This window comes from Salvelinus fontinalis, chromosome 19 (genome assembly GCF_029448725.1).
Source record: "Salvelinus fontinalis isolate EN_2023a chromosome 19, ASM2944872v1, whole genome shotgun sequence".
NCBI classification, from domain to species: Eukaryota; Metazoa; Chordata; class Actinopteri; order Salmoniformes; family Salmonidae; genus Salvelinus; species Salvelinus fontinalis.
Genome location: NC_074683.1, coordinates 12,381,432 through 12,404,588, shown reverse-complemented (window position 1 = coordinate 12,404,588; position 23,157 = coordinate 12,381,432). Strand labels below are relative to the sequence as shown.

Here is a 23,157-nt window from a genome sequence, read left to right as displayed (position 1 = left end):
TAGCCCCTCCTTTGAGGGCAAGCAACAGTCCAGAGAACTTTCACAAAGGGAGAGCCATGGAGCTGAACTAACCATTCGCCCAACACCTCAGGCTTACATAAGCCTTGGAAAGGGGAGTTGAGAGTCCGCCAGCCCATGCAGCCCGGAAGAGGAGCAACCAGTGGCAGCCAGTCAATGAGGGAAGCAGCTCTGAGGTGCAGGCTCTCTTTATCTCCTTCCAAGCACTTCCAGGCACCACCACCACCGCAGCACCAAGGGGCTGGTTAATGAGTTGGAGGAGCTGGAGGGAGTGGCTGTACAGAAGGGGCTGAAGTTCACTGGCACAAGCAGCAGGTGGAAGAGAGAGAGAGTGTGAGAGACCCTGATGCACTGACTCTGTCAAGGAGAAGCACGCCCTTCACCTGACTGAGGTAGGTTTTCTTTTTGATGGGTGAATGTTCGTTGTTTATTTTCTTGTGTTTGTAGGGGGTTGTGGTGCATGGCGCAGGTGTGAACAGGCTTTCATTTCGTGAGAGGGTTGTTTAGTGAGCCAGCTGAGCGAGAGCTGGTGTAAAACCCTTCCTTAGGGCTGACAATGGTTTCAGAGTTGTCAGGAGTGAGCAGGTGTACGTGTGTCGTGTGTGCGTTTGCATGAATGTATAAGTATGTCTGTTTCTGGAAGCCTGTGTGCATGTGTGCACTGTTTGTGTTGCCCTGCTTGCATTGTTTCTATGTTGTGTATCTGTATGTGTGGGTGTGTGTGTGACGTGTATGCAATTACAGGTCATTATAAAGCTGAGGGGATGCGCATCGTACGTATGGCCCTGCTTGCATTGTTTATGTGTTGTGTCTACTGTTTGTCCATAGAGGTCTTTTGGTAACCTGCCTGCTCTGAATTTTCCCATGCCGTCTCTCCTCTCTAACCAGCAAGGTTTCTCAGGGGCTCCTATGTTGAGTTGCTGCATGACTTCAAGGGAACAAAAGTCTGAACCATTAGTGGAACAAACAGCTCCCTACTATACCAACACATCTCCCACTTAGCATTCGCCAAATTTGAATGGTCTGTTTAGCTTGGTGAAGCACTCTGAATTTCTCTGAAGAGCCCACCCATTCGTCATTTGACATGGTGGTCCAAATATCACCAAGTGAGGCCATAGTGGTCCGATCCTCTGGACAGTGGATAGACAAAGAGGCCAGTGAACGAGGAGGCAGGACATTAGAGAAGAGAGTGGGTGGCTTAGGGATGGGGCCTCCGTGATAAAGAGAAGGCTTCAGTAATGGCCTGCATTCGGGTTCAGCTGTAGTTCAAACTGTGTGTGTGTGCGTGAAATTACAGGTCATTTCAAAGCTGTGAGGAACTGCGAGAGTTAATCATTTGTGCATTCCAAGATTTTGGCTTGAGTGTTGGTAGAATTCACTTAATCTGAAAATCAGGGAGCTTTTAATCTCCAGACTATTATCCAGAGAGCTCTGGCTGAGGTTAAACCAGTACAATGTGGCACAAGTACAACTACAACCTACAGAAAACCAATATAAAACCAACAGAGGAAAGAGAACACATACAACAACCTATAGACAACCATAATACAAGTTACCAAAAGAGGAAAAATAGCACATACAGGATAATCTGTATTTTGCTTCCCTTTACTGCCTAAATCCACAGACAGACCCCTACTACATAGAAACAACCCCTACTGACAAAAAAACAAAACCACCATGCAACTTCATTGTTACTGAATATAAACTTAAGTGATGCATCAGGTTCAGTTTGAAAGTAATTGATGACCAAAGCCCACTCAAACACAATACATCTAGCTCTCTGTGGTATTCACCATGCAATTGTGTTCTAAAAATATGCACATCTAGTACTTTCTTCAAAGAATTCAACACAAGACCTTACCGTGCAATTAACAATAATTTCCATATACAGTGCATTCGGAAAGTATTCAGACCCCTTGACTTTTCCTAAATTTTGTTGAATTACAGCCTTATTCTAAAATGGATTAAATAAATAAAAATCCTCATCAATCTACACACAATACCCCATAATGACAAAGCGAGACAGTTTTTAAAAATTATTTTAACTTATTTACATAATCATTCAGACCCTTTGCTATGAGACTTGATATTGAGCTCAGTTGCATCCTGTTTCCATTGATCATCCTTGAGATGTTTCTACAACTTGATTGGAGTCCCACTTAAATTAAATTAATTAAATTTATTGGACATGATTTGGAAAGGCAAGATTCAAGATTCTCTGGTCTGATGAAACCGAGATTGAACTCTTTGGCCTGAATGCAAAGATTCACGTCTGGAGTAAACCTGGCACCATCCCTACGGTGAGGCATGGTGGTGGCAGCATCATGCTGTGAGGATGTTTTTCAGAGGCAGGGAGACTAGTCAGGATCGAGGGAAAGATGAACGGAGCAAAGTACAGAGGGATCCTTTATGAAAACCTGTTCCAGAGCGCTCAGGACCTCAGACTGGGGTGAAGGTTCACCTTCCTACAGGACAACGACCATAAGCACACAGCCAAGACAACGCAGGAGTGGCTTCGGGACACGTCTCTGAATGTCCTTGAGTGGCACAGCCAGAGCCCAGACTTGAACCCGATCGAACATCTCTGGAGAGACCTGAAAATAGCTGTGCAGCGACACTCCCTATCCAACCTGACAGAGCTGGAGAGGATCTGCAGAGAAGAATGGGAGAAACTCCCCAAATACACGTGTGCCAAGGATGTAGCGTCATACCCAAGAAGACTCGAGGCTTTAATTGCTGCCAAAGGTGCTTCAACAAAGTACTGAGTAAAGGATCTGAATACTTATGTAAATATGATATTTAAATGTTTTATTTTTAATAAATTTGCTAACATTTCTACACCCTGTTTTTGCTTTGTCATTATGGGGTATTGTGTGTAGATTGAACAATTTAATCCATTTTAGAATAAGGCTGTAACGTAACAAAATGTCAAAAAAGTCAAGGGGTCTTACTACTTTCCGAGTGCACTGTAAATACCTGGTAATTGTCTGTACCATAAAATTAAGTGTTAGGCTAAATGTATATTCTCCAAATACACAATAAGGGCAGGAGGGAAAGGAAGTACCACAAGGGAACCTGAGGAGGCCAAACACAATAAGACATCTATAGACCAAGGACAATTCCACAGAAACAGAATGACAATGAGACTCCAATGTTTCACTTTAAAAGTACGCCAAACACAAAACATTGATTGCAAAGTTAAACTATACAACTATATGCACAAGGACGACTTTTAACAATTTCCACTGACATTTTGACAAAAACACATTTACTCGAAGAACTGTGCAGGAGTGAATCTTGGTAACAGAATGTAGGTAAAATCTCCCTCAGTTTTTGTGACCACGTTTTTGAAAAACTCTGTTATATCTACTTTGAATTAAGAACGGGGTGTCAGCTATGATATGACACCTCGAGTAAAAAAAATATATATATACATATTCTAATTGAAGTACAGTAAGAAAAGTGGTTTAACATCCGGTACAGACTGACATCATGGGTCCCCAAATTGTACTATACAGAAATGCATAATTCTCTTCATGGTTATGTATCCTGAGTGGGTACACAAAGGTAGAAAACTTTAATATCCTCCTTTGCATGTTTGGGTATGATTCTACACACTAGCTATTATTCTAATGAGCTCTGCCCCCAAACAAGACCACATTTGGTTGGTCCAGACCAGACCAAATCTCTACCAATCATAGACTATGTTTCACAAGTTTGGACATCCCAGTACAGCACAGTAAAGTGGAGTTCAGTACAGTACAGTACAATATAGTACAGTACAGTACAATACAGTCAATTATACTGTACTCTACTCTAGTGTGCTCTAAGGTACTCAATGACTGTTTATGAATGGACGAAGCCATCGATCACGTGACATCCTTCATTCCTATGTGAAGACTCAATTCAGCATTTGAAGCCAAGGATGTCAGATAAGGTGGTGTTTCATGGATGCATAACATGCACAGTTTGAGCTACTCCAAGAAGTGACGTTGCAGGCTAGCTCAGTGCTGCCCCTTCTCATTGAATATCTCAAGTTGAAGGCAGACCAGAGTACTGCAGGCTGCCATTAGCAACTAAACTATCCTAACTTCTTCTGTGTGCGATTTTAAAATAATCCGTTCGAGGACATACATCTGCTGTAATAGAAGCAATTATTGCTTCCGAGATTGTCTTCTAAATATACATATATTTTTTACACAAAGATTGACATTTTCCAATTCACTATAACGGGGAATCCTGTTTTCTGCAAAGAATACCTGCAGTACCAAGGTCGGCCTTGAACTTCGTGGCTTCGATGAGAGGGGTCAGTGTTCTGACCTGACTGTACTGTACTAAACTTTACTTTAGTGTTCTGTACTGTTCTGTATTGTACTGACTTCTACTCTACTTGACAAAATGTCAACCACTTTTCAACATCCATTGATGTCTGGTGTCGGTCGCTGCTCAGTGGGTGAGAGGGCTGGTTACAGTACAAGGATAGAGAGGGGGCTCATGGGTAGGTGTCAGTAAGAGCCGGGAGAGGTGACATTAACTGGGAGGGGTTGTCCAGACTGTTTTCACATTTGCTTTGACCACCAGATGACAGGAAGAGAAAGAAAACAGTTATGAGCTGAACATAACTGTTATGAGCTGAACATAACAGTATGCCAGTGGAAGGGAGGACAGTAGCACTGGACACAACTGTGGTTTGTGACTACTATGAATTCTCATTGTAGCCAATTCATGCAGCTATTCTGCTCCTAATTTTTCTATCATTCTGTTACCGATTTGGTAACAGAATTAAATGTTTTAATGCGTTAATAAATTAAAAAACGAATTGTTATCAGTAAAATGAGGGAAAGAATTGGAAAATATCTTAAAGATATGTGGTTTTATGGTAAAGTTTTTGTGATCCTATTTGATGTGGTCCAATAAGCTTTTTACATGGAAATGGGGTCTAGGAACAAGGTCGCTCGTCACTAGATAAGAGAAGGCACACACCTGTATGCATATCACCTCTCACTTACCATATATGGAGGGAGGGAGAAAGGGAGAGAGAGCGCAAAGTTCAGGTGCTGTAAATTGCGTGGTGAGATGTACAGGTAGTCTGCTGCTGCCTGCTAGATCCTGACACATCTCACCCTCTCCTCTCCACTCCTGTTCCCTCCACATCAGGTGAGTCCTTTGTACAAAGTAACAAGCTAACAGTCGGTTTCTGTGTGTTTTCGCAAAGACGTCATGTAGAAAATGGGCATTTATGCGGCATGAGCTCTATTGATGTGGACAATTAAGGACAAATTATGTCTTGGTCACTGTGGAACCATGGGAGGTTAGCCAGGGAAAATGGACCTATCAGATGTAGATATCAGCTAAAGTAGTAAAAATGTCTGCCTGCAAATGTATTGATATTGGTTATAGGAGATACGTTTATTTGAACGGAAATGGGATTTGTTTGAACAGTATATTGTTACAACTATATGTCTAAAATAAGCCAAATCAAAAAGGGTAGTATTGAGATATTAATATTTTAAATGTCATTATACTCCTTCATTTAATGAATGGGAAATTTGCATTACAGAATCTAGACATACTCCATATTTGAGAGAACACTATAAGGAGTATAATGACACCGAGATGTTGTCTGCATGGTTGACAGATCATAGGGTTTTACAGGAGGCATGTATAGGTCTAAAAAAGGCCTACAATTGCCAATTTCCTCATGATTTTCGATACACAATGTGTGATGCTTCCTCCCAATGAAGTTCCTATGTGAGAATTCATAGCGGTGGGAAGTAGTGGTGCTGAGGGAGCTGCAGTTCCCCCTGATAAATCAGAATTTAAAAAATTACAAAACACAATTTTACAAATATCAACAACAACAAAAATGATGTATATGGGCCTTTATTACACCTGTATGAGCGGACAAAAATAGTCGTCAGTAGCACGGGGATAAAATAAATGTCTTGGCACCCCCATCTCTAAACATTGGCTTGACACTAGGCAATATTTCTTATACTTACAGAAGGCAAATAATTTCTGCAAAACTAAATATAAATGTTGATATTAGTTGGCAAGGGTCTTACTACAACATTATTGTGTTTTGATGTACACTATACAGTATATACAAAGGTATGTGGACACCGATTGAAATTAGTGGATTCGGCTATTTCAGCCACACCCGTTGCTGACTGGTGTATAAAATCGAGCACACAGACATGAAATCTCCATAGACGAACATTGGCAGTAGAATGGCCTTACTGAAGAGCTCATTGACTTTCAATATTCCACCGTCATAGAATGCCACCTTTCCAACAAGTTAGTTCGTCAAATTTATGTCCTGCTAGAGCTGCCCCGGTCAACTGTAAGTGCTGTTATTGTGAAGTGGAAACGTCTAGGAGCGACAGCGGCTCAGCTGCGAAGTAGTAGGCCACACAAGCTCACAGAACGGGACCGCCGAGTGCTGAAACACTCACTACCGAGTTCCAAACTGCCCCTGGAAGCAACGTCAGCACAAGAATAGTTCAGCAGGAGGTTTATGAAATGTGTTTCCATGGCCGAGCCTAAAATCACCATGCGCAATGCCAAGCGTCAGCTGGAGTGGTGTGAAGCTCGCCACCATTGGACTGTGGAGTGATGAATCACGCTTCACCATCTGGCCGTCCAAAGGATTAATCTGGGTTTGGAGGATGCCAGGAGAACGCTACCTGCGCCAATGCATCATGTCAACTGTAAAGTTTGGTGGAGGAGGAATAATGGTTTGGGCCCATAGTTCCAGTGAAGGGAAATCTTAACGCTACAGCATACAATGACATTCTAAACGATTCTGCGCTTCCAACTTTGTAGCAACAGTTTGGGGAAGGCTCTTTCCTGTTTCAGCATGACAATGCCCCCATGCACAAAGCGAGGTCCATACAGAAATGGTTTGTCAAGATCGGTGTGGAAGAACTTGACTGGCCTGCGCAGAGCCCTAACCTCAACCCCATCAAACCCCTTTAGGATGAATTGTAACGCAGACTGCGAGCCAGGCCTAATCGCCCAACATCAGCGCCCGACCTCACTAATGCTCTTGTGGCTGAATGGAAGCAAGTCTCCACAGCAATGTTCCAACATCTAGTGGACAGCCTTCCCAGAATAGTGGAGGCTGTTATAGCAGCAAAGGGGCGGACCAACTCCATATTAATGCCCGTGATTTTGGAATGAGATGTTCGACGAGCAGGTATCCACATACTTTTGGTCATGTAGTGTATTTCTAATGCCTTTGAAGACTTTTTATGCTAGATGTATTGTAAGACCCCTTTTCCATATTTGACCAGAAATCTAAGCATTTGCTTATTCCCAATTTTCAGCATGGGAAATGGTTGAAAAATGTATATACCTTAGTTACTCCAAAATATAGACGCTTAGCCTTCATTTTACACCAAAGTTGATATGCTCCTATAAACTTCACATGTCAGTGCTCATGGGTCTTTTTACATGGTACACTACATGGTACACACTCTGGGGTCTAGGAACAAGGTCGCTCGTAACTAGATAAGAGAAGGCACACACACCTGTATGCATATCACCTCTGCCTGCCATATATGGTCACTAAAGTAATCGACAATCAAAAGTGTGCGTGTAATGTGCGTGCATGTGTGTGTGTGCGTTAGAGAGAGAGATGTTGGAGAGAGAGAAGACAAAGTTCAGGTGCTGTAAACGGGTTGGTGAGATGTGCAGGTAATGACACATCTCACCCTGTCCTCTCCACTCCACTCCTGGTCCCTCCACATCCGGTGAGTCCTTTGTACAACGTACCAAGCTAACAAACAGTTTCTGTGTGTTTCGCAAATAAGTGATGTAGCAAATGGGAGTTTAAGCGGAATGAGCAAATGGGTGTTTGTGTGGAATGAGCTCTGTATTGATGTGGACATTTAAGGAAAAATTATGTCTTGGTCATTGTGGAACCTTGGGAGGTTAGCTAGGGAAAATGGCCCCAACATGTATCGGATATATAGCTATCAGCTAAAGTAGTGACATTTTTTGCCTGCAAATGTCTTCATATTGATTACAGAAGAAAAAAAAATTGAATGACATATTGAGGCCAGTCTGAAAATGTGTATATTGTTAGTAACGAAATGTCTAAAAATAAGCAAAATCAAAAAGAGTAGTATATTAATATTCATATTTCTAAGGTTGAATAAATTAATGTGAAATTTGTTTTACAGAGTCTAGACATACTCCATATTTGAGAGAACACTATAAGGAGTATAATGACACCAAGATGTTGTCTGTATCATGTACGGTTCACAGATCATAGGGTTTTACAGGAGACGTGTATAGGTCTAAAAAAGGCCAATATCATCATGATTTTCAAAGAAATTGCATGTGATACATATTGAAACACCATGTTAAACATCCTTCCTCCCACTGATGTTCCTATGCCAGTACAATCTGAGATACTAAAAATATTTTCCGTTCCCGCTGGCATGGAATCGCCCTATTATCCAATCATGACACAGGCAAGATAAGTGTCGTTGTGATGAATCATTATTGTATTACTCTATCAACAGACCTCTGAACAGCAGTTATGGGAGGAAAAATGGTGCTGATAAGTTGACTCAAAGTTATTGTTTTATGATAAGCAAACACGCATTTATACTGCGGTTCCTCCACAAGTAGAAAGGCTCATTGTGAGCGCAACAGTCTTACTTATTGTCAATTTGAAATGAACATTTTGTGAACAATCACTCACTTGGTTTTATTCCATTTGACAACTTACAGCAACGAAAATCAAATAGTTTTCAATGTCATGAATTTGGCTTGGATGTGCAAATTAGAAAAAGTGTTTTTGAGGACCTACATACACACTGCAGGGAACAGAAAGGAAAGATAAGCTATAGGTTAAGCAGTGATACACATTTAAACAATATACACACACAAACCTACATGTACAAATTACCTTGACTAACCTGTAGCCCCGCACATTGACTCGGTACCGTTAACCCCTGTATAAAGCCTTGTTATTGTTATTTTATCGTCTTACTTTTTTATAATTTTTAACTTTAGTTTATTTGGTCAAATTTTTCTTAACTCTTTTTGAACTGCACTGTTGGTTAAGGGCTTATAAGTAAGCAATTCACTGTAAGGCCTACACTTGTATTCGGCACATGTGACAAATAAAGTTTGATTTGAAACCAGCATGGAGCAACTATACAGTAATGAGTTGATGAAGCTGTAAATAGCCTATCATGGGTCTTTGTAGTTATGAGCCTTATATTTATTATTGAATCTACCCAGGGTGTTGGGGTGGGTCATTTATTTGATTGACAAACACTCAGGCTACAAAGGAAGCAATGTAATAGGCCTGCTAGTCTGTTTCAGCGATGGCTGCTGTTTGGTTTAGAAGCCGTATGGAGACGAGTCTGTGGTTACAAGACACAGACAGAGCGCAAACACAGCACAATATTACTTTATGGTCCACTGCTCATAAACTGAACTGGGCTTCCATGGTCTATCAGCAGCCAGGCAACTAGCCAGCCTGCCATCCAGTCAGCCACACAGTATGCTGTTCCAGCTGGCCCTCTTATTCTCTAAATGACGATTCTATTAATCGGGACAAATAGTTCTGTTAAGTGGATGTTTTGTTCCTATATGTTGTTGGGGACTATCGCCTTTCCACAGTGGACATTTGAATAAGAGTAGCCTACTCTGTGTCCGAGAAACCAGTCCTAAAGGTTTAACTCCTTGACAAGACCACTGTTCTCTACTTCTCCCTTAGATTGATCGAGAAATTATATTAGCATTATCATAAAAACTTGGCTTCGCCTCAGCAGCCAAATGTACCAACTAAATATCAAACCATAAATGTGTCAATCCCTGTATTTACAGCACGCTGTACAATGGAATGGTCCACGAAACGAAGCACACGTTAGACACATATATAGTTAAAATTCTGGCAGGTCCTCATTACAAATAAGACATGAGACCATGATGGAAAAGTTGACATTCAGCTATCTGTCAATATATTCCAATATCGCAGTATAACTGCACACACTCTAGTAAGGCACCATATGTTTTGACACTCAGAAAATTGGAGTGCTGTGTTCAAGACTGTGGTAACAATTGGGAGGTACTGAGACTTTCACTTCCTGCTTTGTGGCAGCTGTTTACGCTCCTCCTGCAAGGGTGGCTTCAAAATATGTTGTTCCTTTTATGTAGTACAATGAGCACAGACTTAGACACTCTTGAGCAGTATACTCCCGTTACCATTCTGTAACCTGAGATAGGAAATACTCTACTGAGGTCACATCCAGGAGTGAAAGTAAGGCAGTACGGTCCAGTACGGCGTGCCGGCAAAATAAATAGTGGGGGTATGGCATACCGGTAAAACATGATTAAAACAAAATTATTAAAGCAAAATGCCAAGAGAACTGTAGGCTATTACACTATTATGTATCATTACCACATGAAACATGAGCGAATGGACTTGAAAATGGGTAGTATAGCCTATGCTCCAAAATGCGATGTGGTTCGACAAGGACACTCACACTTTGCCAAGGCAGGGAGAGATGAGTGGCCGACAGCAGCAGACAGCAGTAGACGTACTGTATAAATCCTGGCCTAATGGCAATTGCCAAATGCCGTTACACTTTTTGGTGTTTTGTGTAACAGATGTCTTTTTCCATTCACCACTGTTTGGAGTCTGGAAATATGTTGCGAGTGGATGAACATGTGCGGTTGGCCTAGTAAAGGAACTCTTTGAAAGGATTGTTTGACAATCAGATGACAACATCAAGACTGGTTGTGTTTATGCCACAGTAAAAGGTCATACATTTTAATAGTTAAATGAGAAATCTTTACGGCCCACAGAGATCCTATTGAATCAATAGGGATTCTATATGGAATTATATGATAACACAACACTAAACAAACATTAATTGCACTATAACAGTGACAAACGGTGCCCACAAACTGTTAGGGCCTACATAAAGCTGTCCCAATAGCAAAGACCCAACAGCAGTCCCAACACCTTACCACTGCTACACCTGGCTTTCAACGGAGCCTTGTCTGGCAGCGAAACAGTTCATTCAGCCTCATTTACTGCCTTTAAAAAAATCTAAGCTGATATAGCTGACTTGCTTAAACAAATGTGGTTTCTCCTGATGATTGAGATATACAAAATATGGCATAAGGGGACGACAAGCGGATAAGAGGCAATCCGTAATTCCGATTAACACATTGATGAGCAAGCAACGACGAACGTCGTCAATATAACTATTTGTTCAGCACCTTTGAGAATGTACAGCGACAGAATTCAGAACATGGGCAGTTCTTACAGTGTACTCCCAGTACAACAAGTCAGAACTGTAGGATAAATAAAGGGAGCATATAAACAGACAATGAAAGCTCTTACAAAATTCAGTGATTACATTTCTCTAAAACAGGTTATAGGCTACAGTACATGTGCACCACCAAGTTAGAACAGTAGGTGAAATTAAGAGGTGAAAATGGACCAAATTATTAGGGTGAGGCACATTGAACACCGTTTGGGTCTTTGCGTGTCAAAAAAGATAACACTATTTGACGAGTTAAATAAACGTCAAATAACACAATTCTATTATAGAATGTTGTGTGTGCTGAATTTGCACGTGCAAGCCAAGCGCCACCACTACTATCAGTAGCACTGTCAAAGCTATACAAAAAAAAGTTGGCAAACAAGCACACGGCCACGAACGATGTGTCTACAATACCGCGTTGGTGAAAGTAGACCAAATTATTAGGTTGAGGCACATGGGCTACTAACAGCGTATTACATTACATACACTTAGTATAACTTTCTTAGCGACAGTATACATATCTCCCTTGCATATTACATCATTTATGCAGCAGCATACAAGACATTTTTGGACTCACCTTGTGAAGGTGTCGCGGCGGTCCTTTGTGGGAAAATGTTGTCATCAAACTTTGTCATTAAAGTCTGGCATACTCTTGTCACGTTCCTGACCTATTTATGTTAGTTTTTGTGTGTTAGTTGGTCAGGACGTGAGGTTGGGTGGGCATTCTATGTTATCTGTTTCTATGTTGGTTTTGGTTTGCCTGGTATGGCTCTTGATTAGAGGCAGGTGGTTTGCGTTTGTCTCTAATTAAGAGTCATATTTAGGTAGGGCATTTCTCACTGTTTGTTTGTGGGTGGTTGTCTCCTGTGTCTGTGTCAATGTTTGCACCATACGGGACTGTTTACGGCTTGTTCATTTCATGTAGTCTGTTCCTGTTCATTTCGTTCTTCACGTTGTATGTAAGTTCGTCGTTCAGGTCTGTCTACTTTCGTTTTGTTATTTTGTATCATTTTCAAGTATAGTTCGTTTTGTCTTGTTAAATAAATTCATCATGTCATTTCAACGCGCTGCACCTTGGTTCAATCCCTGCTCCTCCTCTTCTGATGAAGAGGAGGAGGATTATCGTAACAGAACCACCCACCAAATGTCCAGAACCAAGCAGTGTGACTACGAGCAGCGACCAAATAATCAGGACTCGTGGACTTGGGACGATGTTCTGGATGGAAAGGGTGTCTACACATGGGAGGAGATCCTAGCTGGTAGAGATCGCCTCCCATGGGAACAGCTGGAGGCACTGAGGAGAGCGGAGGCTACCGGAGAGAGGAACCGGAGCTATGAGGGAACGCGTCTGGCACGGAAGCCGAAAAAGCCCGTGAGTAACTCCCAAAAATTTCTTGGGGGGGGGGCTAAAGGGTAGTGGGCCAAGGGCAGGTAGGAGACCTGCGCCCACTTCCCAGGCTCACCGTGGAGAGCGGGAGTACGGGCAGGCGCCGTGTTACGCAGTAGAGCGCACGGTGTCTCCTGTACGAGTGCATAGCCCGGTGCGGGTTATTCCACCTCCCCGCACTGGGAGGGCTAGATTGGGTATTGAGCCAGGTGTCATGAGGCCGGCTCAACGCATCTGGTCACCAGTGCGTCTCCTCGGGCCGGCATACATGGCACCGGCCTTACGCATGGTTTCTCCGGTTCGCCTACATAGGCCGGTGCGGGTTATTCCACCTCCCCGCACTGGTTGGGCAACCGGGAGCATTCAACCAGGTAAGGTCGGGCAGGCTCAATGCTCAAGAGAGCCAGTACGCCTCCACGGTCCGGTATTTCCGGCACCACCTCCCCGCCCCAGCCTAGTACCTACAGTGTATACACTACGCACTAGGCTACCAGTGCGTATCCTGAGCCCTGTTCCTCCTCCACGCACTCTCCCTGTAGTGCGTGTATCTAGCCCGGTGCCTCCAGTTCCGGTCCCACGCACTAAGCTACCAGTGCGTCTCCAGAGCCCTGAACCCACTGTATCTTCTCCCCCTACTAATCCTGATGTGCTTGTCCTCAGCCCGGTGTCACCAGTGCCGGTACCACGCATCAGGGATAGAGTAGGCTTTGAGAATACAGTGTGCCCTGTCCCTGCTCCCCGCACTAGTAGGAAGGTGCTTATCATTAGCACGGTGCCTCCAGTTCCGGCACCACGCACCAGGTCTACAGTGCGCCATATCCGGCCAGAGCCATCCGTCTCCCCAGCTCCATCTGAGCCATCCGTCTCCCCAGCGCCATCTGAGCCATCCGTCTCCCCAGCGCCATCTGAGCCATCCGTCTGCCAGGAGCCTGCAAAGCCGCCCGTCTGCCATGAGCCTGCAAAGCCGCCCGTCTGCCATGAGCCTACAGAGCCGTCAGCCAGACAGGAGCCGCTAGAGCCATCAGCCAGACAGGAGCCGCTAGAGCCGCCAACCAGACAGGATCTGCCAGAGCCGCCAACCAGACAGGATCTGCCAGAGCCGCCAACCAGACAGGATCTGCCAGAGCCGCCAACCAGACAGGATCTGCCAGAGCCGCCAACCAGACAGGATCTGCCAGAGCCGCCAGCGAGCCATGAGCAGCCAGAGCCGTCAAAGAGCCATGAGCAGCCAGAGCCGTCAGTGAGCCATGAGCAGCCAGAGCCGTCAGTGAGCCATGAGCAGCCAGAGCCGTCAGAGAGCCATGAGCAGCCAGAGCCGTCAGCCTGCCATGAGCGTCGTGAGCCGTCAGCCTGCCATGAGCGTCGAGAGCCGTCAGCCTGCCATGAGCGTCGAGAGCCGTCAGCCTGCCATGAGCGTCGAGAGCCGTCAGCCTGCCATGAGCGTCGAGAGCCGTCAGCCTGCCATGAGCGTCGAGAGCCGTCAGCCTGCCATGAGCGTCGAGAGCCGTCAGCCTGCCATGAGCGTCGAGAGCCGTCAGCCAGCCATGAGCATCGAGAGTCGTCAGTCAGCCATGAGCTGCCCTTCAGCCTGAAAAGGCTGGATACCCAGAACTGCCCATCAGTCCAGAGCTGTCTCTCTGTCCGGAGCTGCCTTTCAGTCCGGAGTTGCCCCTCTATCCTAATCTCCCTCTCTATCTTCATCTATCTCTATAGTCTTATCTATCCCTCTATCTTGATTTATCTCTCTGTCCTGGTGTTATCCTTATTAAATATATTATTAAGAGAATTGTGTGGGGGGAAAAAAGAGGGTGGACATTCTTTGTGGGAGGAAGTTAGGATGGATTATGGTGGGGTGGGAACCGCGCCCGGAGCCTGAGCCACCACCGTGGTTAGATGCCCACCCGGACCCTCCCCTGGACTTTGTGCTGGTGCGCCCGGAGTTCGCACCTTGTGGGGGGGGGGTACTGTCACGTTCCTGACCTATTTATGTTAGTTTTTGTGTGTTAGTTGGTCAGGACGTGAGGTTGGGTGGGCATTCTATGTTATCTGTTTCTATGTTGGTTTTGGTTTGCCTGGTATGGCTCTTGATTAGAGGCAGGTGGTTTGCGTTTGTCTCTAATTAAGAGTCATATTTAGGTAGGGCATTTCTCACTGTTTGTTTGTGGGTGGTTGTCTCCTGTGTCTGTGTCAATGTTTGCACCATACGGGACTGTTTACGGCTTGTTCATTTCATGTAGTCTGTTCCTGTTCATTTCGTTCTTCACGTTGTATGTAAGTTCGTCGTTCAGGTCTGTCTACTTTCGTTTTGTTATTTTGTATCATTTTCAAGTATAGTTCGTTTTGTCTTGTTAAATAAATTCATCATGTCATTTCAACGCGCTGCACCTTGGTTCAATCCCTGCTCCTCCTCTTCTGATGAAGAGGAGGAGGATTATCGTAACAACTCTGGATTTATCGTGGGAACTCTGAGAAAAAAAAAACACACAGCCACACTGGTTGCTTTGCAATGCTTGCAGTTAGCCACTGATTCCTTCCAAACAACTCATTGTTGAATTTGAACTTGTTGTGTGATGTTTATGTTCAATGACCGATGATACGTTTTATCTATCATTTTTCTTCATTATTTATCTTTATATGACAAGGATTAAAAAGGATTTGCCTGTAGATTGTCAACTTTATTCATGATGATGACTGCTAGCTAAGACTTTGAAAGTAAGATGTTGACGTGATCAGTCCAATCAAAGCTACTGTGCATATAACGTGATTTGACGTCATTTTATCTGTGGCCAATGTCATTTTATCTGTGGCCAATGACCTTGAGCCTTCTTGGAAGGGCACTTGTAATATAACTCTATGGCAGGACCCGAAGGGCTGACATTTTGGATGTCTACCCTTAAAATTGGTGATGACGTACTGTCCCCATGAGTGACAGAAAACTGAGCCAATCAAGGCGCAATGCTCCTATTTTCTGCTGGCTCGCCCCACCACCACAGAAAACACTGAGCTAGGCTGAAACACCTGCATTTTGGAGCTGCCTTACTCAAGAAAACAAAAAATAGACCATGTGTGAATGAAGCTTTATTAACTGAATTATATATATTATTTTTTATACATTGTTTGCAAACAAATATGAGATATGTATTAATGCCAAAATAACATGAAAAACAGGAAAGCCACCCCCCCAAAAGAAAAAAATACATATATTTATTTATTTTGCTAAAAATGTGGGGCTCAAAACAGGTGGGGCTCTGATTAGGCCCACACACAAGCGTGTGCACACAAAGGACATCCAGTACAAGGAATACATTTGATCTACTTTCACCCCTGTCACATCATTGACTCTGCCAATGATCAACTCATTGACTTATGGATCAACTCCTCCCCTTAGCCAGTCACGTGAGGAAGCAGAGCAGGATAGCACTAGGCAAGAGTACAGATTATAGAGTTTGTGTCTGTTTTGATGATGTTTTTCCGTATTTCAAGCCCTTTGAATCATTGTCTGAAATACTATTGAACATGTAAACAACAGAATTTGAATACGTTGGCTTTATTAATAAATAGTGAACGACCACTAACTCACTCACACATCCCCCCCTTCCCTCTAGGTATCTTCTCCAAGCTGAATCTGGCACCATGCCACAGATCGAGGTCAAAACCCAAGTTGCAAAAGTCCTCAATAAAACCACGCCAGGGCTGCAGATATGGAGGATAGAGGTGAGAGAACAGCACATATTTCCTCTGTCATCACTACATAATGAATATGCCGAACATGTAAATAACAATTTAGGTTCATTGTCAAACTTTTTCACACAATGAAATGAAATGCAATTGAACTGGTTCCAATTTTCTAATTGGTCAGGCCTTGGAGATGGTGCCCTTCCCTTCTAAAGCATATGGAAATTTCTATGAAGGAGACAGCTATATCATTCTATACGTAAGTAATCAATGCAACGTTATGATGCACCCAAAATAATGCATACAGTGACATCCCAGTAACATCATGTCTCTGTCTGATCTCGTAGACCAATAAGATGAACAGCTCATTCACCTACGACATCCACTTTTGGCTCGGAAAGGACACCTCCAACGACGAGCAGGGGGCGGCGGCCATCTACACCACCATGATGGACGAGCACCTGGGGGGTGTGGCTGTGCAGCACCGCGAGGCGCAGGGCTACGAGAGCGACACCTTCCGTGGATACTTCAAACAGGGCATCATGTGAGCTACGTCGTCCACACCCTACACCTGCCTACTGCATGGAAAGAAAAGGAACAACTCTGATACAATGATTCCCATTGAACACAGACAAATTAGCAGCAGCTCACATGTATCCAATGCAACGTCACTATTTACACTAGAGACAAACAACTTGAGTTCCTCCAACTCATCACTCAAATAAGACACCATGTTGGCTTAACCTCAAAGTAACACACCCAAACACCCATAGAATTCTTTTTAACACCTATAAAAATCATCCATCCAACACCCACACACAGTTTAGTGGCACTGTCAATGAACACAATACCAAAAAGCCTCAAACCAAGATATTTGGAATGATTATGGTGCCATGAAAGACAGTGGCAAGAGAAACACCTTGTTGATATACAAGAGGTGACAATAGGAGGAACCAGAATCTTGAGAAAAAAGGTATGTACTGGTATTTCTGTAGCCATCATCGGTTTTGTATTGTAAATCATAGTGAAATTATATCACCTCCCCCTCTCTACAGCAAAAGGCCATTTCCCCTTGTGGTGACGTACCTAACACGTAATGGTTTTCAGAGCATCGTGATGGTTTTCAGAGCATCGGAGGTGTATTCACTAGGAAACGAGTAGAGACAAACAGGCTGAAACAGGAAGGGATCTACCTGAAGATGTCCAATAAGAAAAACACATTTTTGTTCCAAAACCTTTTGCTGAAATTTGCGCTAATGAATACAATCCTGGTAATTGCCAAATAACAACAGAAATGGTTTCAGACCATCATTCATGGCTGTCATCTGACAACATTTCTTGCGCATGTTTTCCTGCAGCTACAAGAAGGGCGGCGTGGCATCTGGGATGAAGCAGGTGGAGACCAACACCTACAACATCCGTCGCCTGCTCCATGTCAAGGGAAAAAAGCATGTGGTGGCTGGAGAGGTGAGAAAGCTCAAGCCAACGTGACCCTTGTGGCCTTCACAGTCTCTGCTCTGCCCCTGACTAGGATGTCTACTCCAGTTACTATATTTTCTTCTTCAATTTGACTTGACTAGAAACAGCTCAGCCGGTGCATGTCACTTCCTTTTCTGCCTCAGAACAAATGCAAAACACTTCTTGTACAGCGGATTCAACTTAAGTTCAAGTGCATCAATTATTAGTCACATTTGCTGCGCCACTGGCTACCGTGTAGCTCCTCACTGACATAATCACAAGAAAGCCTATCAAGAAATTACACTGACGTGCCTTATCCATTACAAAAATTCCAAGGTTAAAGGCTGACTCAGCCAAATGACATTGCGACAAGCAGCACCGGAGATATTGAGATGAGCGAGATGCAACACTTTGCGCTGACACGGTCACACACAGTGTCCGTGCATGCGCATGGTTCGTTTCACGCTGTGTACAGCTATGTACAACGTGGTAGCCACGGGACAAAAACAGCAGAGAAGTTGAGCCTATTAGTTGCTTGCGGAAATTGACCCATTATGCTGTTTACTTTCTGCATCTATGTCATATCGCTGAGTCTACGTTCAATGTTCAACTCAGACATACTACTAATTGTGAAAGCTGAGTAGAATTAAGAAGATGTTGTTAACCCAACGAGTACCCCATAATGCCAGTTAGACTTCTAACCCCTTTTTTAAAAATAAATGTAGCTACAGACTTCTGGGTTGTACCATTGGATTAGTCTAGTTCATCTGCATCCACAGATGCCAACCATTCTGTGTGATTAACGGGGGCCGTGCTAGAGTGGTGTTTGTGAAACAAGGGAGTATTCCAAAGGGGCCCGGTGCCGGGGCTTTTTACAGAAACATCTGTGGAGTCCAAATGATTGGAGCTACAAACTATTAAAATCTATCTATTAAAAGCTGAGACTCCCACAAATATTCTACGATGCTTACGTGCGACACAAGAGTCGTTAGAAGATAAGGGGTTCTACATAAAATATCATAGGAAATCCCAGGACATAGTGTCTGTAATACTGTAAGAATCTCACATAGTCACTGTCACAAACTCCAAACTCCACACAGTTGTCACTGACTAGTTGGATATTCAGTTCCCAGTGAGCCAACAATTTCCCTACTTACAGCATTTATATTAATTTTTTATCAGATTTTTTAATTGACATTTATGGAATTCATCTGTGTCTTTTCCATCCCCATCAATCCCCCTTTCCATCATCATCAAACCCCCTTTCCATCCCTATCAATCCCCCTTTCCATCATCATCAATCCCCTTTCCATCAACATCAATCCCCCTTTCCATCATCATCCATCCCCCTTTCCATCATCATCAACCATCCCCCTTTCCATCATCATAAATCCCCTTTCTATCCCCATCCATCCCCCTTTCCATTCCCATCAATCCCCTTTCCTTCCCCATCAATCCCCCTTTCCATCCCCATCAATCCCCCTTTCCATCCCCATCAATCCCCTTTCCATCATCATCAATCCATCCTTGAGAACAGGTGGACATGAGCTGGAACAGCTTCAACAAGGGGGATGTGTTCCTGCTGGACCTGGGAAACCTCATCATCCAGTGGAATGGACCCAAGAGCAACCGTATGGAAAAACTCAAGGTAAGGAGACATTTTAGACCACAGCCATAGAGATACTACTGCAATACTACTTTAACAGAACTTTACGGGTGATATTTTCGTTGTCTAAACGTTGCGAGCAAAATGGACAGATCTCGTCAGAGTTTAGTTCCTGTCTGTGCTTCGAGATGTTTATATTTAACCAGGAAAGTCAGTTAAGAACAAATTATTATTTACAATGACAGCCTAGGAACAGTGGGTTAACTGCCTTGTTCAGGGGCAGAACGACAGATTTGTACCTTGTCAGCTCGGGGATTCAATCTAGCAACCTTTTGGTTACTGGCCCAACGCTCTAACCACTCGGCTACCTGCCACCCCATTTTACCACCCAAAGTTTTAATGAAGTGAAAGTGTGGAGCGGTGGTGCTTTGTTTTTACTTTGATGCATCATGAATGAGAGATAAGTGAAAGCAGGGTTTCAACCACATTGCTTTCACACCTCCAGGCATGTCAGGTCAGTGATAACCATAAGGAAGAGAAGTGAGGACTTGTGCATTTTTAAGTATTCAAACAAGGCCCCTATGTAGGAAGACCTCTGCCTCTAAACCTAACCCTTCCAGCATGGAAAGCATACAACTAAGAAAGGAGTGTGGTTCCAATGGCTCAATAAGGTAGAGCGTGGTGTGTTTTATTGTAAAGTACGGCCCTTGCACTCAAGGTGCTTTGGATAAAAGCATCAGCTAAAAACTAGCATTACAGAGCGCCCTAGTACCCTGGTGGTGTTATGATTGGTGGATATTGTCACGTTTGTTTTTCTCTGCAGGGAATGAATCTAGCCAAAGACATCCGTGACAGGGAGAGAGGGGGACGGGCACAGGTGAGCGTGGTGGAAGGGGACGACGAGAAGTCTTCAGAGGAGGCCATGAAGCTGATGAAACAGCACCTAGGAGAGACAAGACGGGACATCAGGGACTGCATCGCACCTGACGATGTAGTCGACCAGAAGCTGAAGTCCAGCGTGAAGCTCTTTCAGTGAGTGCTGACCACTGACATGACCTCAGGGATATCTATAACCTCCTTATGACCTGTCATAGACATGATAAACTCTTATGACCTGTCATTGACATGTACTGTAGCAGATGTGAACTAGCTAGTGAGAGCTAGCCTTTTTTATTACAGAATTATTGTTAAAAAAATATGTGTAACATTCTGTTTGTTCTGTGCAGTATCTCAGATGCCCAGGGGAACCTTGTGGTGCAGGAGGTGGCAGTGAAGCCTCTGACTCAGGACCTGTTGAATCACGAGGTCAGTCTCCTTGTCAATCAGGGAAAGAGGAGGGGGCATGTTAAAGGAGAAGGGGTTTAAAGTGCACTTTGTTGCCACTTGTCTACTCAAGCAATCTTTTATCCAGAATTCAAAGTACAGTATTTGGGCGTGTGCTATTAAATTATATTGACTGAGCTTAAGCATAATAAAATGATCAGGTTCATACAAGAATGAGAAGATGATAAGGACATGATAAAGATCCTTCTGCGAAATGTGGAAGCTGAGAGAGATAAGTATGTGTAAGTTTTACACTAGTTCTGTGATGTTTTAATGAGAACTGAAAGAGTGTCACGTTCCTGACCTGTTTTCCTTTGTTTTGTATTCATTTTAGTTGGTCAGGGCGTGAGTTGGGTGGGTTTGTCTATGTTTTGTATTTCTATGTGGGGTTTTGTGTTCGGCCTGGTATGATTCTCAATTAGAGACAGGTGTGTATTGTTTGTCTCTAATTGAGAGTCATACAAAGGCAGCCAGGGTTTCACTGGTGTTTTGTGGGTGTTTGTTTCCTGTGTTAGTGTTTGGGCCACACAGGACTGTTTGAGGTTAGTCACGTTTGTTGTTTTGTATTTTGTAGTGTTTTCTTGTGTTTTACATTAAACATGTACAATTACCAATCCGCATCTTGGTCCGATCCATGCTCCTCCTCGTCTGAGGAGGAGAACGACATTGACTGCCTTTACAGAAACACCCACCACAACAGGACCAAGCGGATTGGAGCCGGAGGAAAGGAACTAAAGCAATGGAGAGAAGAGGAATGGAGTTGGGAACAAATATTCAATGGAGAAGGACCCTGGGCTAAGGTTGGTGTGAATCGCCGCTCTCGGGAGGAGAAGGAGGCAGCCACAGCCCAGGAGCGCTGGTATGAGGAGGCAGCACGTATGAGAGGCTGGAAGCCCGAGAGGCTCACCCAAAAATTTCTTGGGGGGGGGCTAAAGGGAAGTGTGGCGAAGCCAGGTAGGATACCTGAGCCAACTCCCCGGGCTTGCCGTGGAGTGAGAGGGCGTCGTACTGGTCAGACACCGTGTTATGCGGTAAAGCGCACGGTGTCCCCAGTACGCGTGCTTAGCCCAGTGCGGGCTATTCCACCTTGCCGCACTGGGAGGGCTAGGTTGGGCATCGAGCCGAGTGCCATGAAGCCGGCCCAACGTATCTGGTCTCCAGTACGTCTCCTCGGGCCGGTGTACATGGCACCAGCCTTACAGGTGGTGTCCCCGGTTCGCCTGCATAGCCCAGTGCGGGCTATTCCACCTCGCCGCACTGGCAGGGCTACGGGGTCCATTCAACCTGGTAAGGTTGGGGAGGCTCGGTGCTCAAGAGCACGTGTCCTCCTTCACGGTCCGGTATATCCGGCGCCACCTTCCCACCCCAGCTCAGTACCACCAGTGCCTACACCACGCACCAGGCTTCCAGTGCATCTCCAGAGCCCTGTTCCTCTTCCACGTACTCTCCCTATGGTGCGTGTCTCCAGCCCGGTGCCTCCAGTTCCGGCACCACGCACCAAGCCTCCTGTGCGTCTCCAGAGCCCTGGACGCACTGTTCCTTCTCCCCGCACTCGCCCTGAGGTGCGTGCCCTCAGCCCGGTACCTCCAGTTCCGGTACCACGCACCAGGCCTAGAGTGCGCCACGAGAGTCCAGTGTGCCCTGTTCCTGTTCCCCGCACTCGCCCTGAGGTGCGTGCCCTCAGCCCGGTACCTCCAGTTTCGGTACCACGCACCAGGCCTATAGTGCGTCTCAGCCGGCCAGAGTCTGCCGTCTGCCCAGCGGTGCCTGAACGGCCCGTCTGCCCAGCGCCGTCTGAGCCATCTGTCTGCCCAGCGCCGTCTGAGCCATCTGTCTGCCCAGCGCCGTCTGAGCCATCTGTCTGCCCAGCGCCGTCTGAGCCATCTGTCTGCCCAGCGCCGTCTGAGCCATCTGTCTGCCCAGCGCCGTCTGAGCCATCTGTCTGCCCAGCGCCGTCTGAGCCATCTGTCTGCCCAGCGCCGTCTGAGCCATCTGTCTGCCCAGCGCCGTCTGAGCCATCTGTCTGCCCAGCGCCGTCTGAGCCATCTGTCTGCCCAGCGCCGTCTGAGCCATCTGTCTGCCCAGCGCCGTCTGAGCCATCTGTCTGCCCAGCGCCGTCTGAGCCATCTGTCTGCCCAGCGCCGTCTGAGCCATCTGTCTGCCCAGCGCCATCTGAGTCATCCGTCTGCCACGAGCCATTAGAGCCGCCCGTCTGTCCCGAGCCAGTAGAGCCGTCCGTCAGTCAGGAGCCGCTAGAGCCGTCCGTCAGTCAGGAGCCGCCAGAGACGCCCGCCAGTCAGGAGCCGCCAGAGACGCCCGCCAGTCAGGAGCCGCCAGAGACGCCCGCCAGTCAGGAGCCGCCAGAGACGCCCGCCAGTCAGGAGCCGCCAGAG

General features: G+C 45.2%; 1 protein-coding gene across 3 annotated transcripts in view; it reads left to right on the top strand.

The window, feature by feature from the left end:
• The first annotated feature begins 197 nt into the window (after positions 1-197).
• Positions 198-23,157, top strand: part of vil1 (villin 1) — a 30,827-nt gene continuing 7,867 nt past the window's right edge. Inside the window, exons 1-8 of one of the 3 annotated variants that reach the window (XM_055870807.1) lie at positions 198-410; positions 16,308-16,416; positions 16,562-16,636; positions 16,725-16,921; positions 17,736-17,844; positions 19,373-19,483; positions 20,265-20,473; positions 20,668-20,746. In XM_055870807.1, the coding sequence (XP_055726782.1) occupies positions 16,336-16,416; positions 16,562-16,636; positions 16,725-16,921; positions 17,736-17,844; positions 19,373-19,483; positions 20,265-20,473; positions 20,668-20,746 (861 nt within the window). In that variant the 5' untranslated portion in view covers positions 198-410; positions 16,308-16,335. Of the gene's footprint in view, positions 411-5,097; positions 5,176-7,698; positions 7,773-16,307; positions 16,417-16,561; positions 16,637-16,724; positions 16,922-17,735; positions 17,845-19,372; positions 19,484-20,264; positions 20,474-20,667; positions 20,747-23,157 lie in introns of those variants that run through there. The other 2 variants (XM_055870806.1, XM_055870805.1) reach the window with 2 other exon arrangements.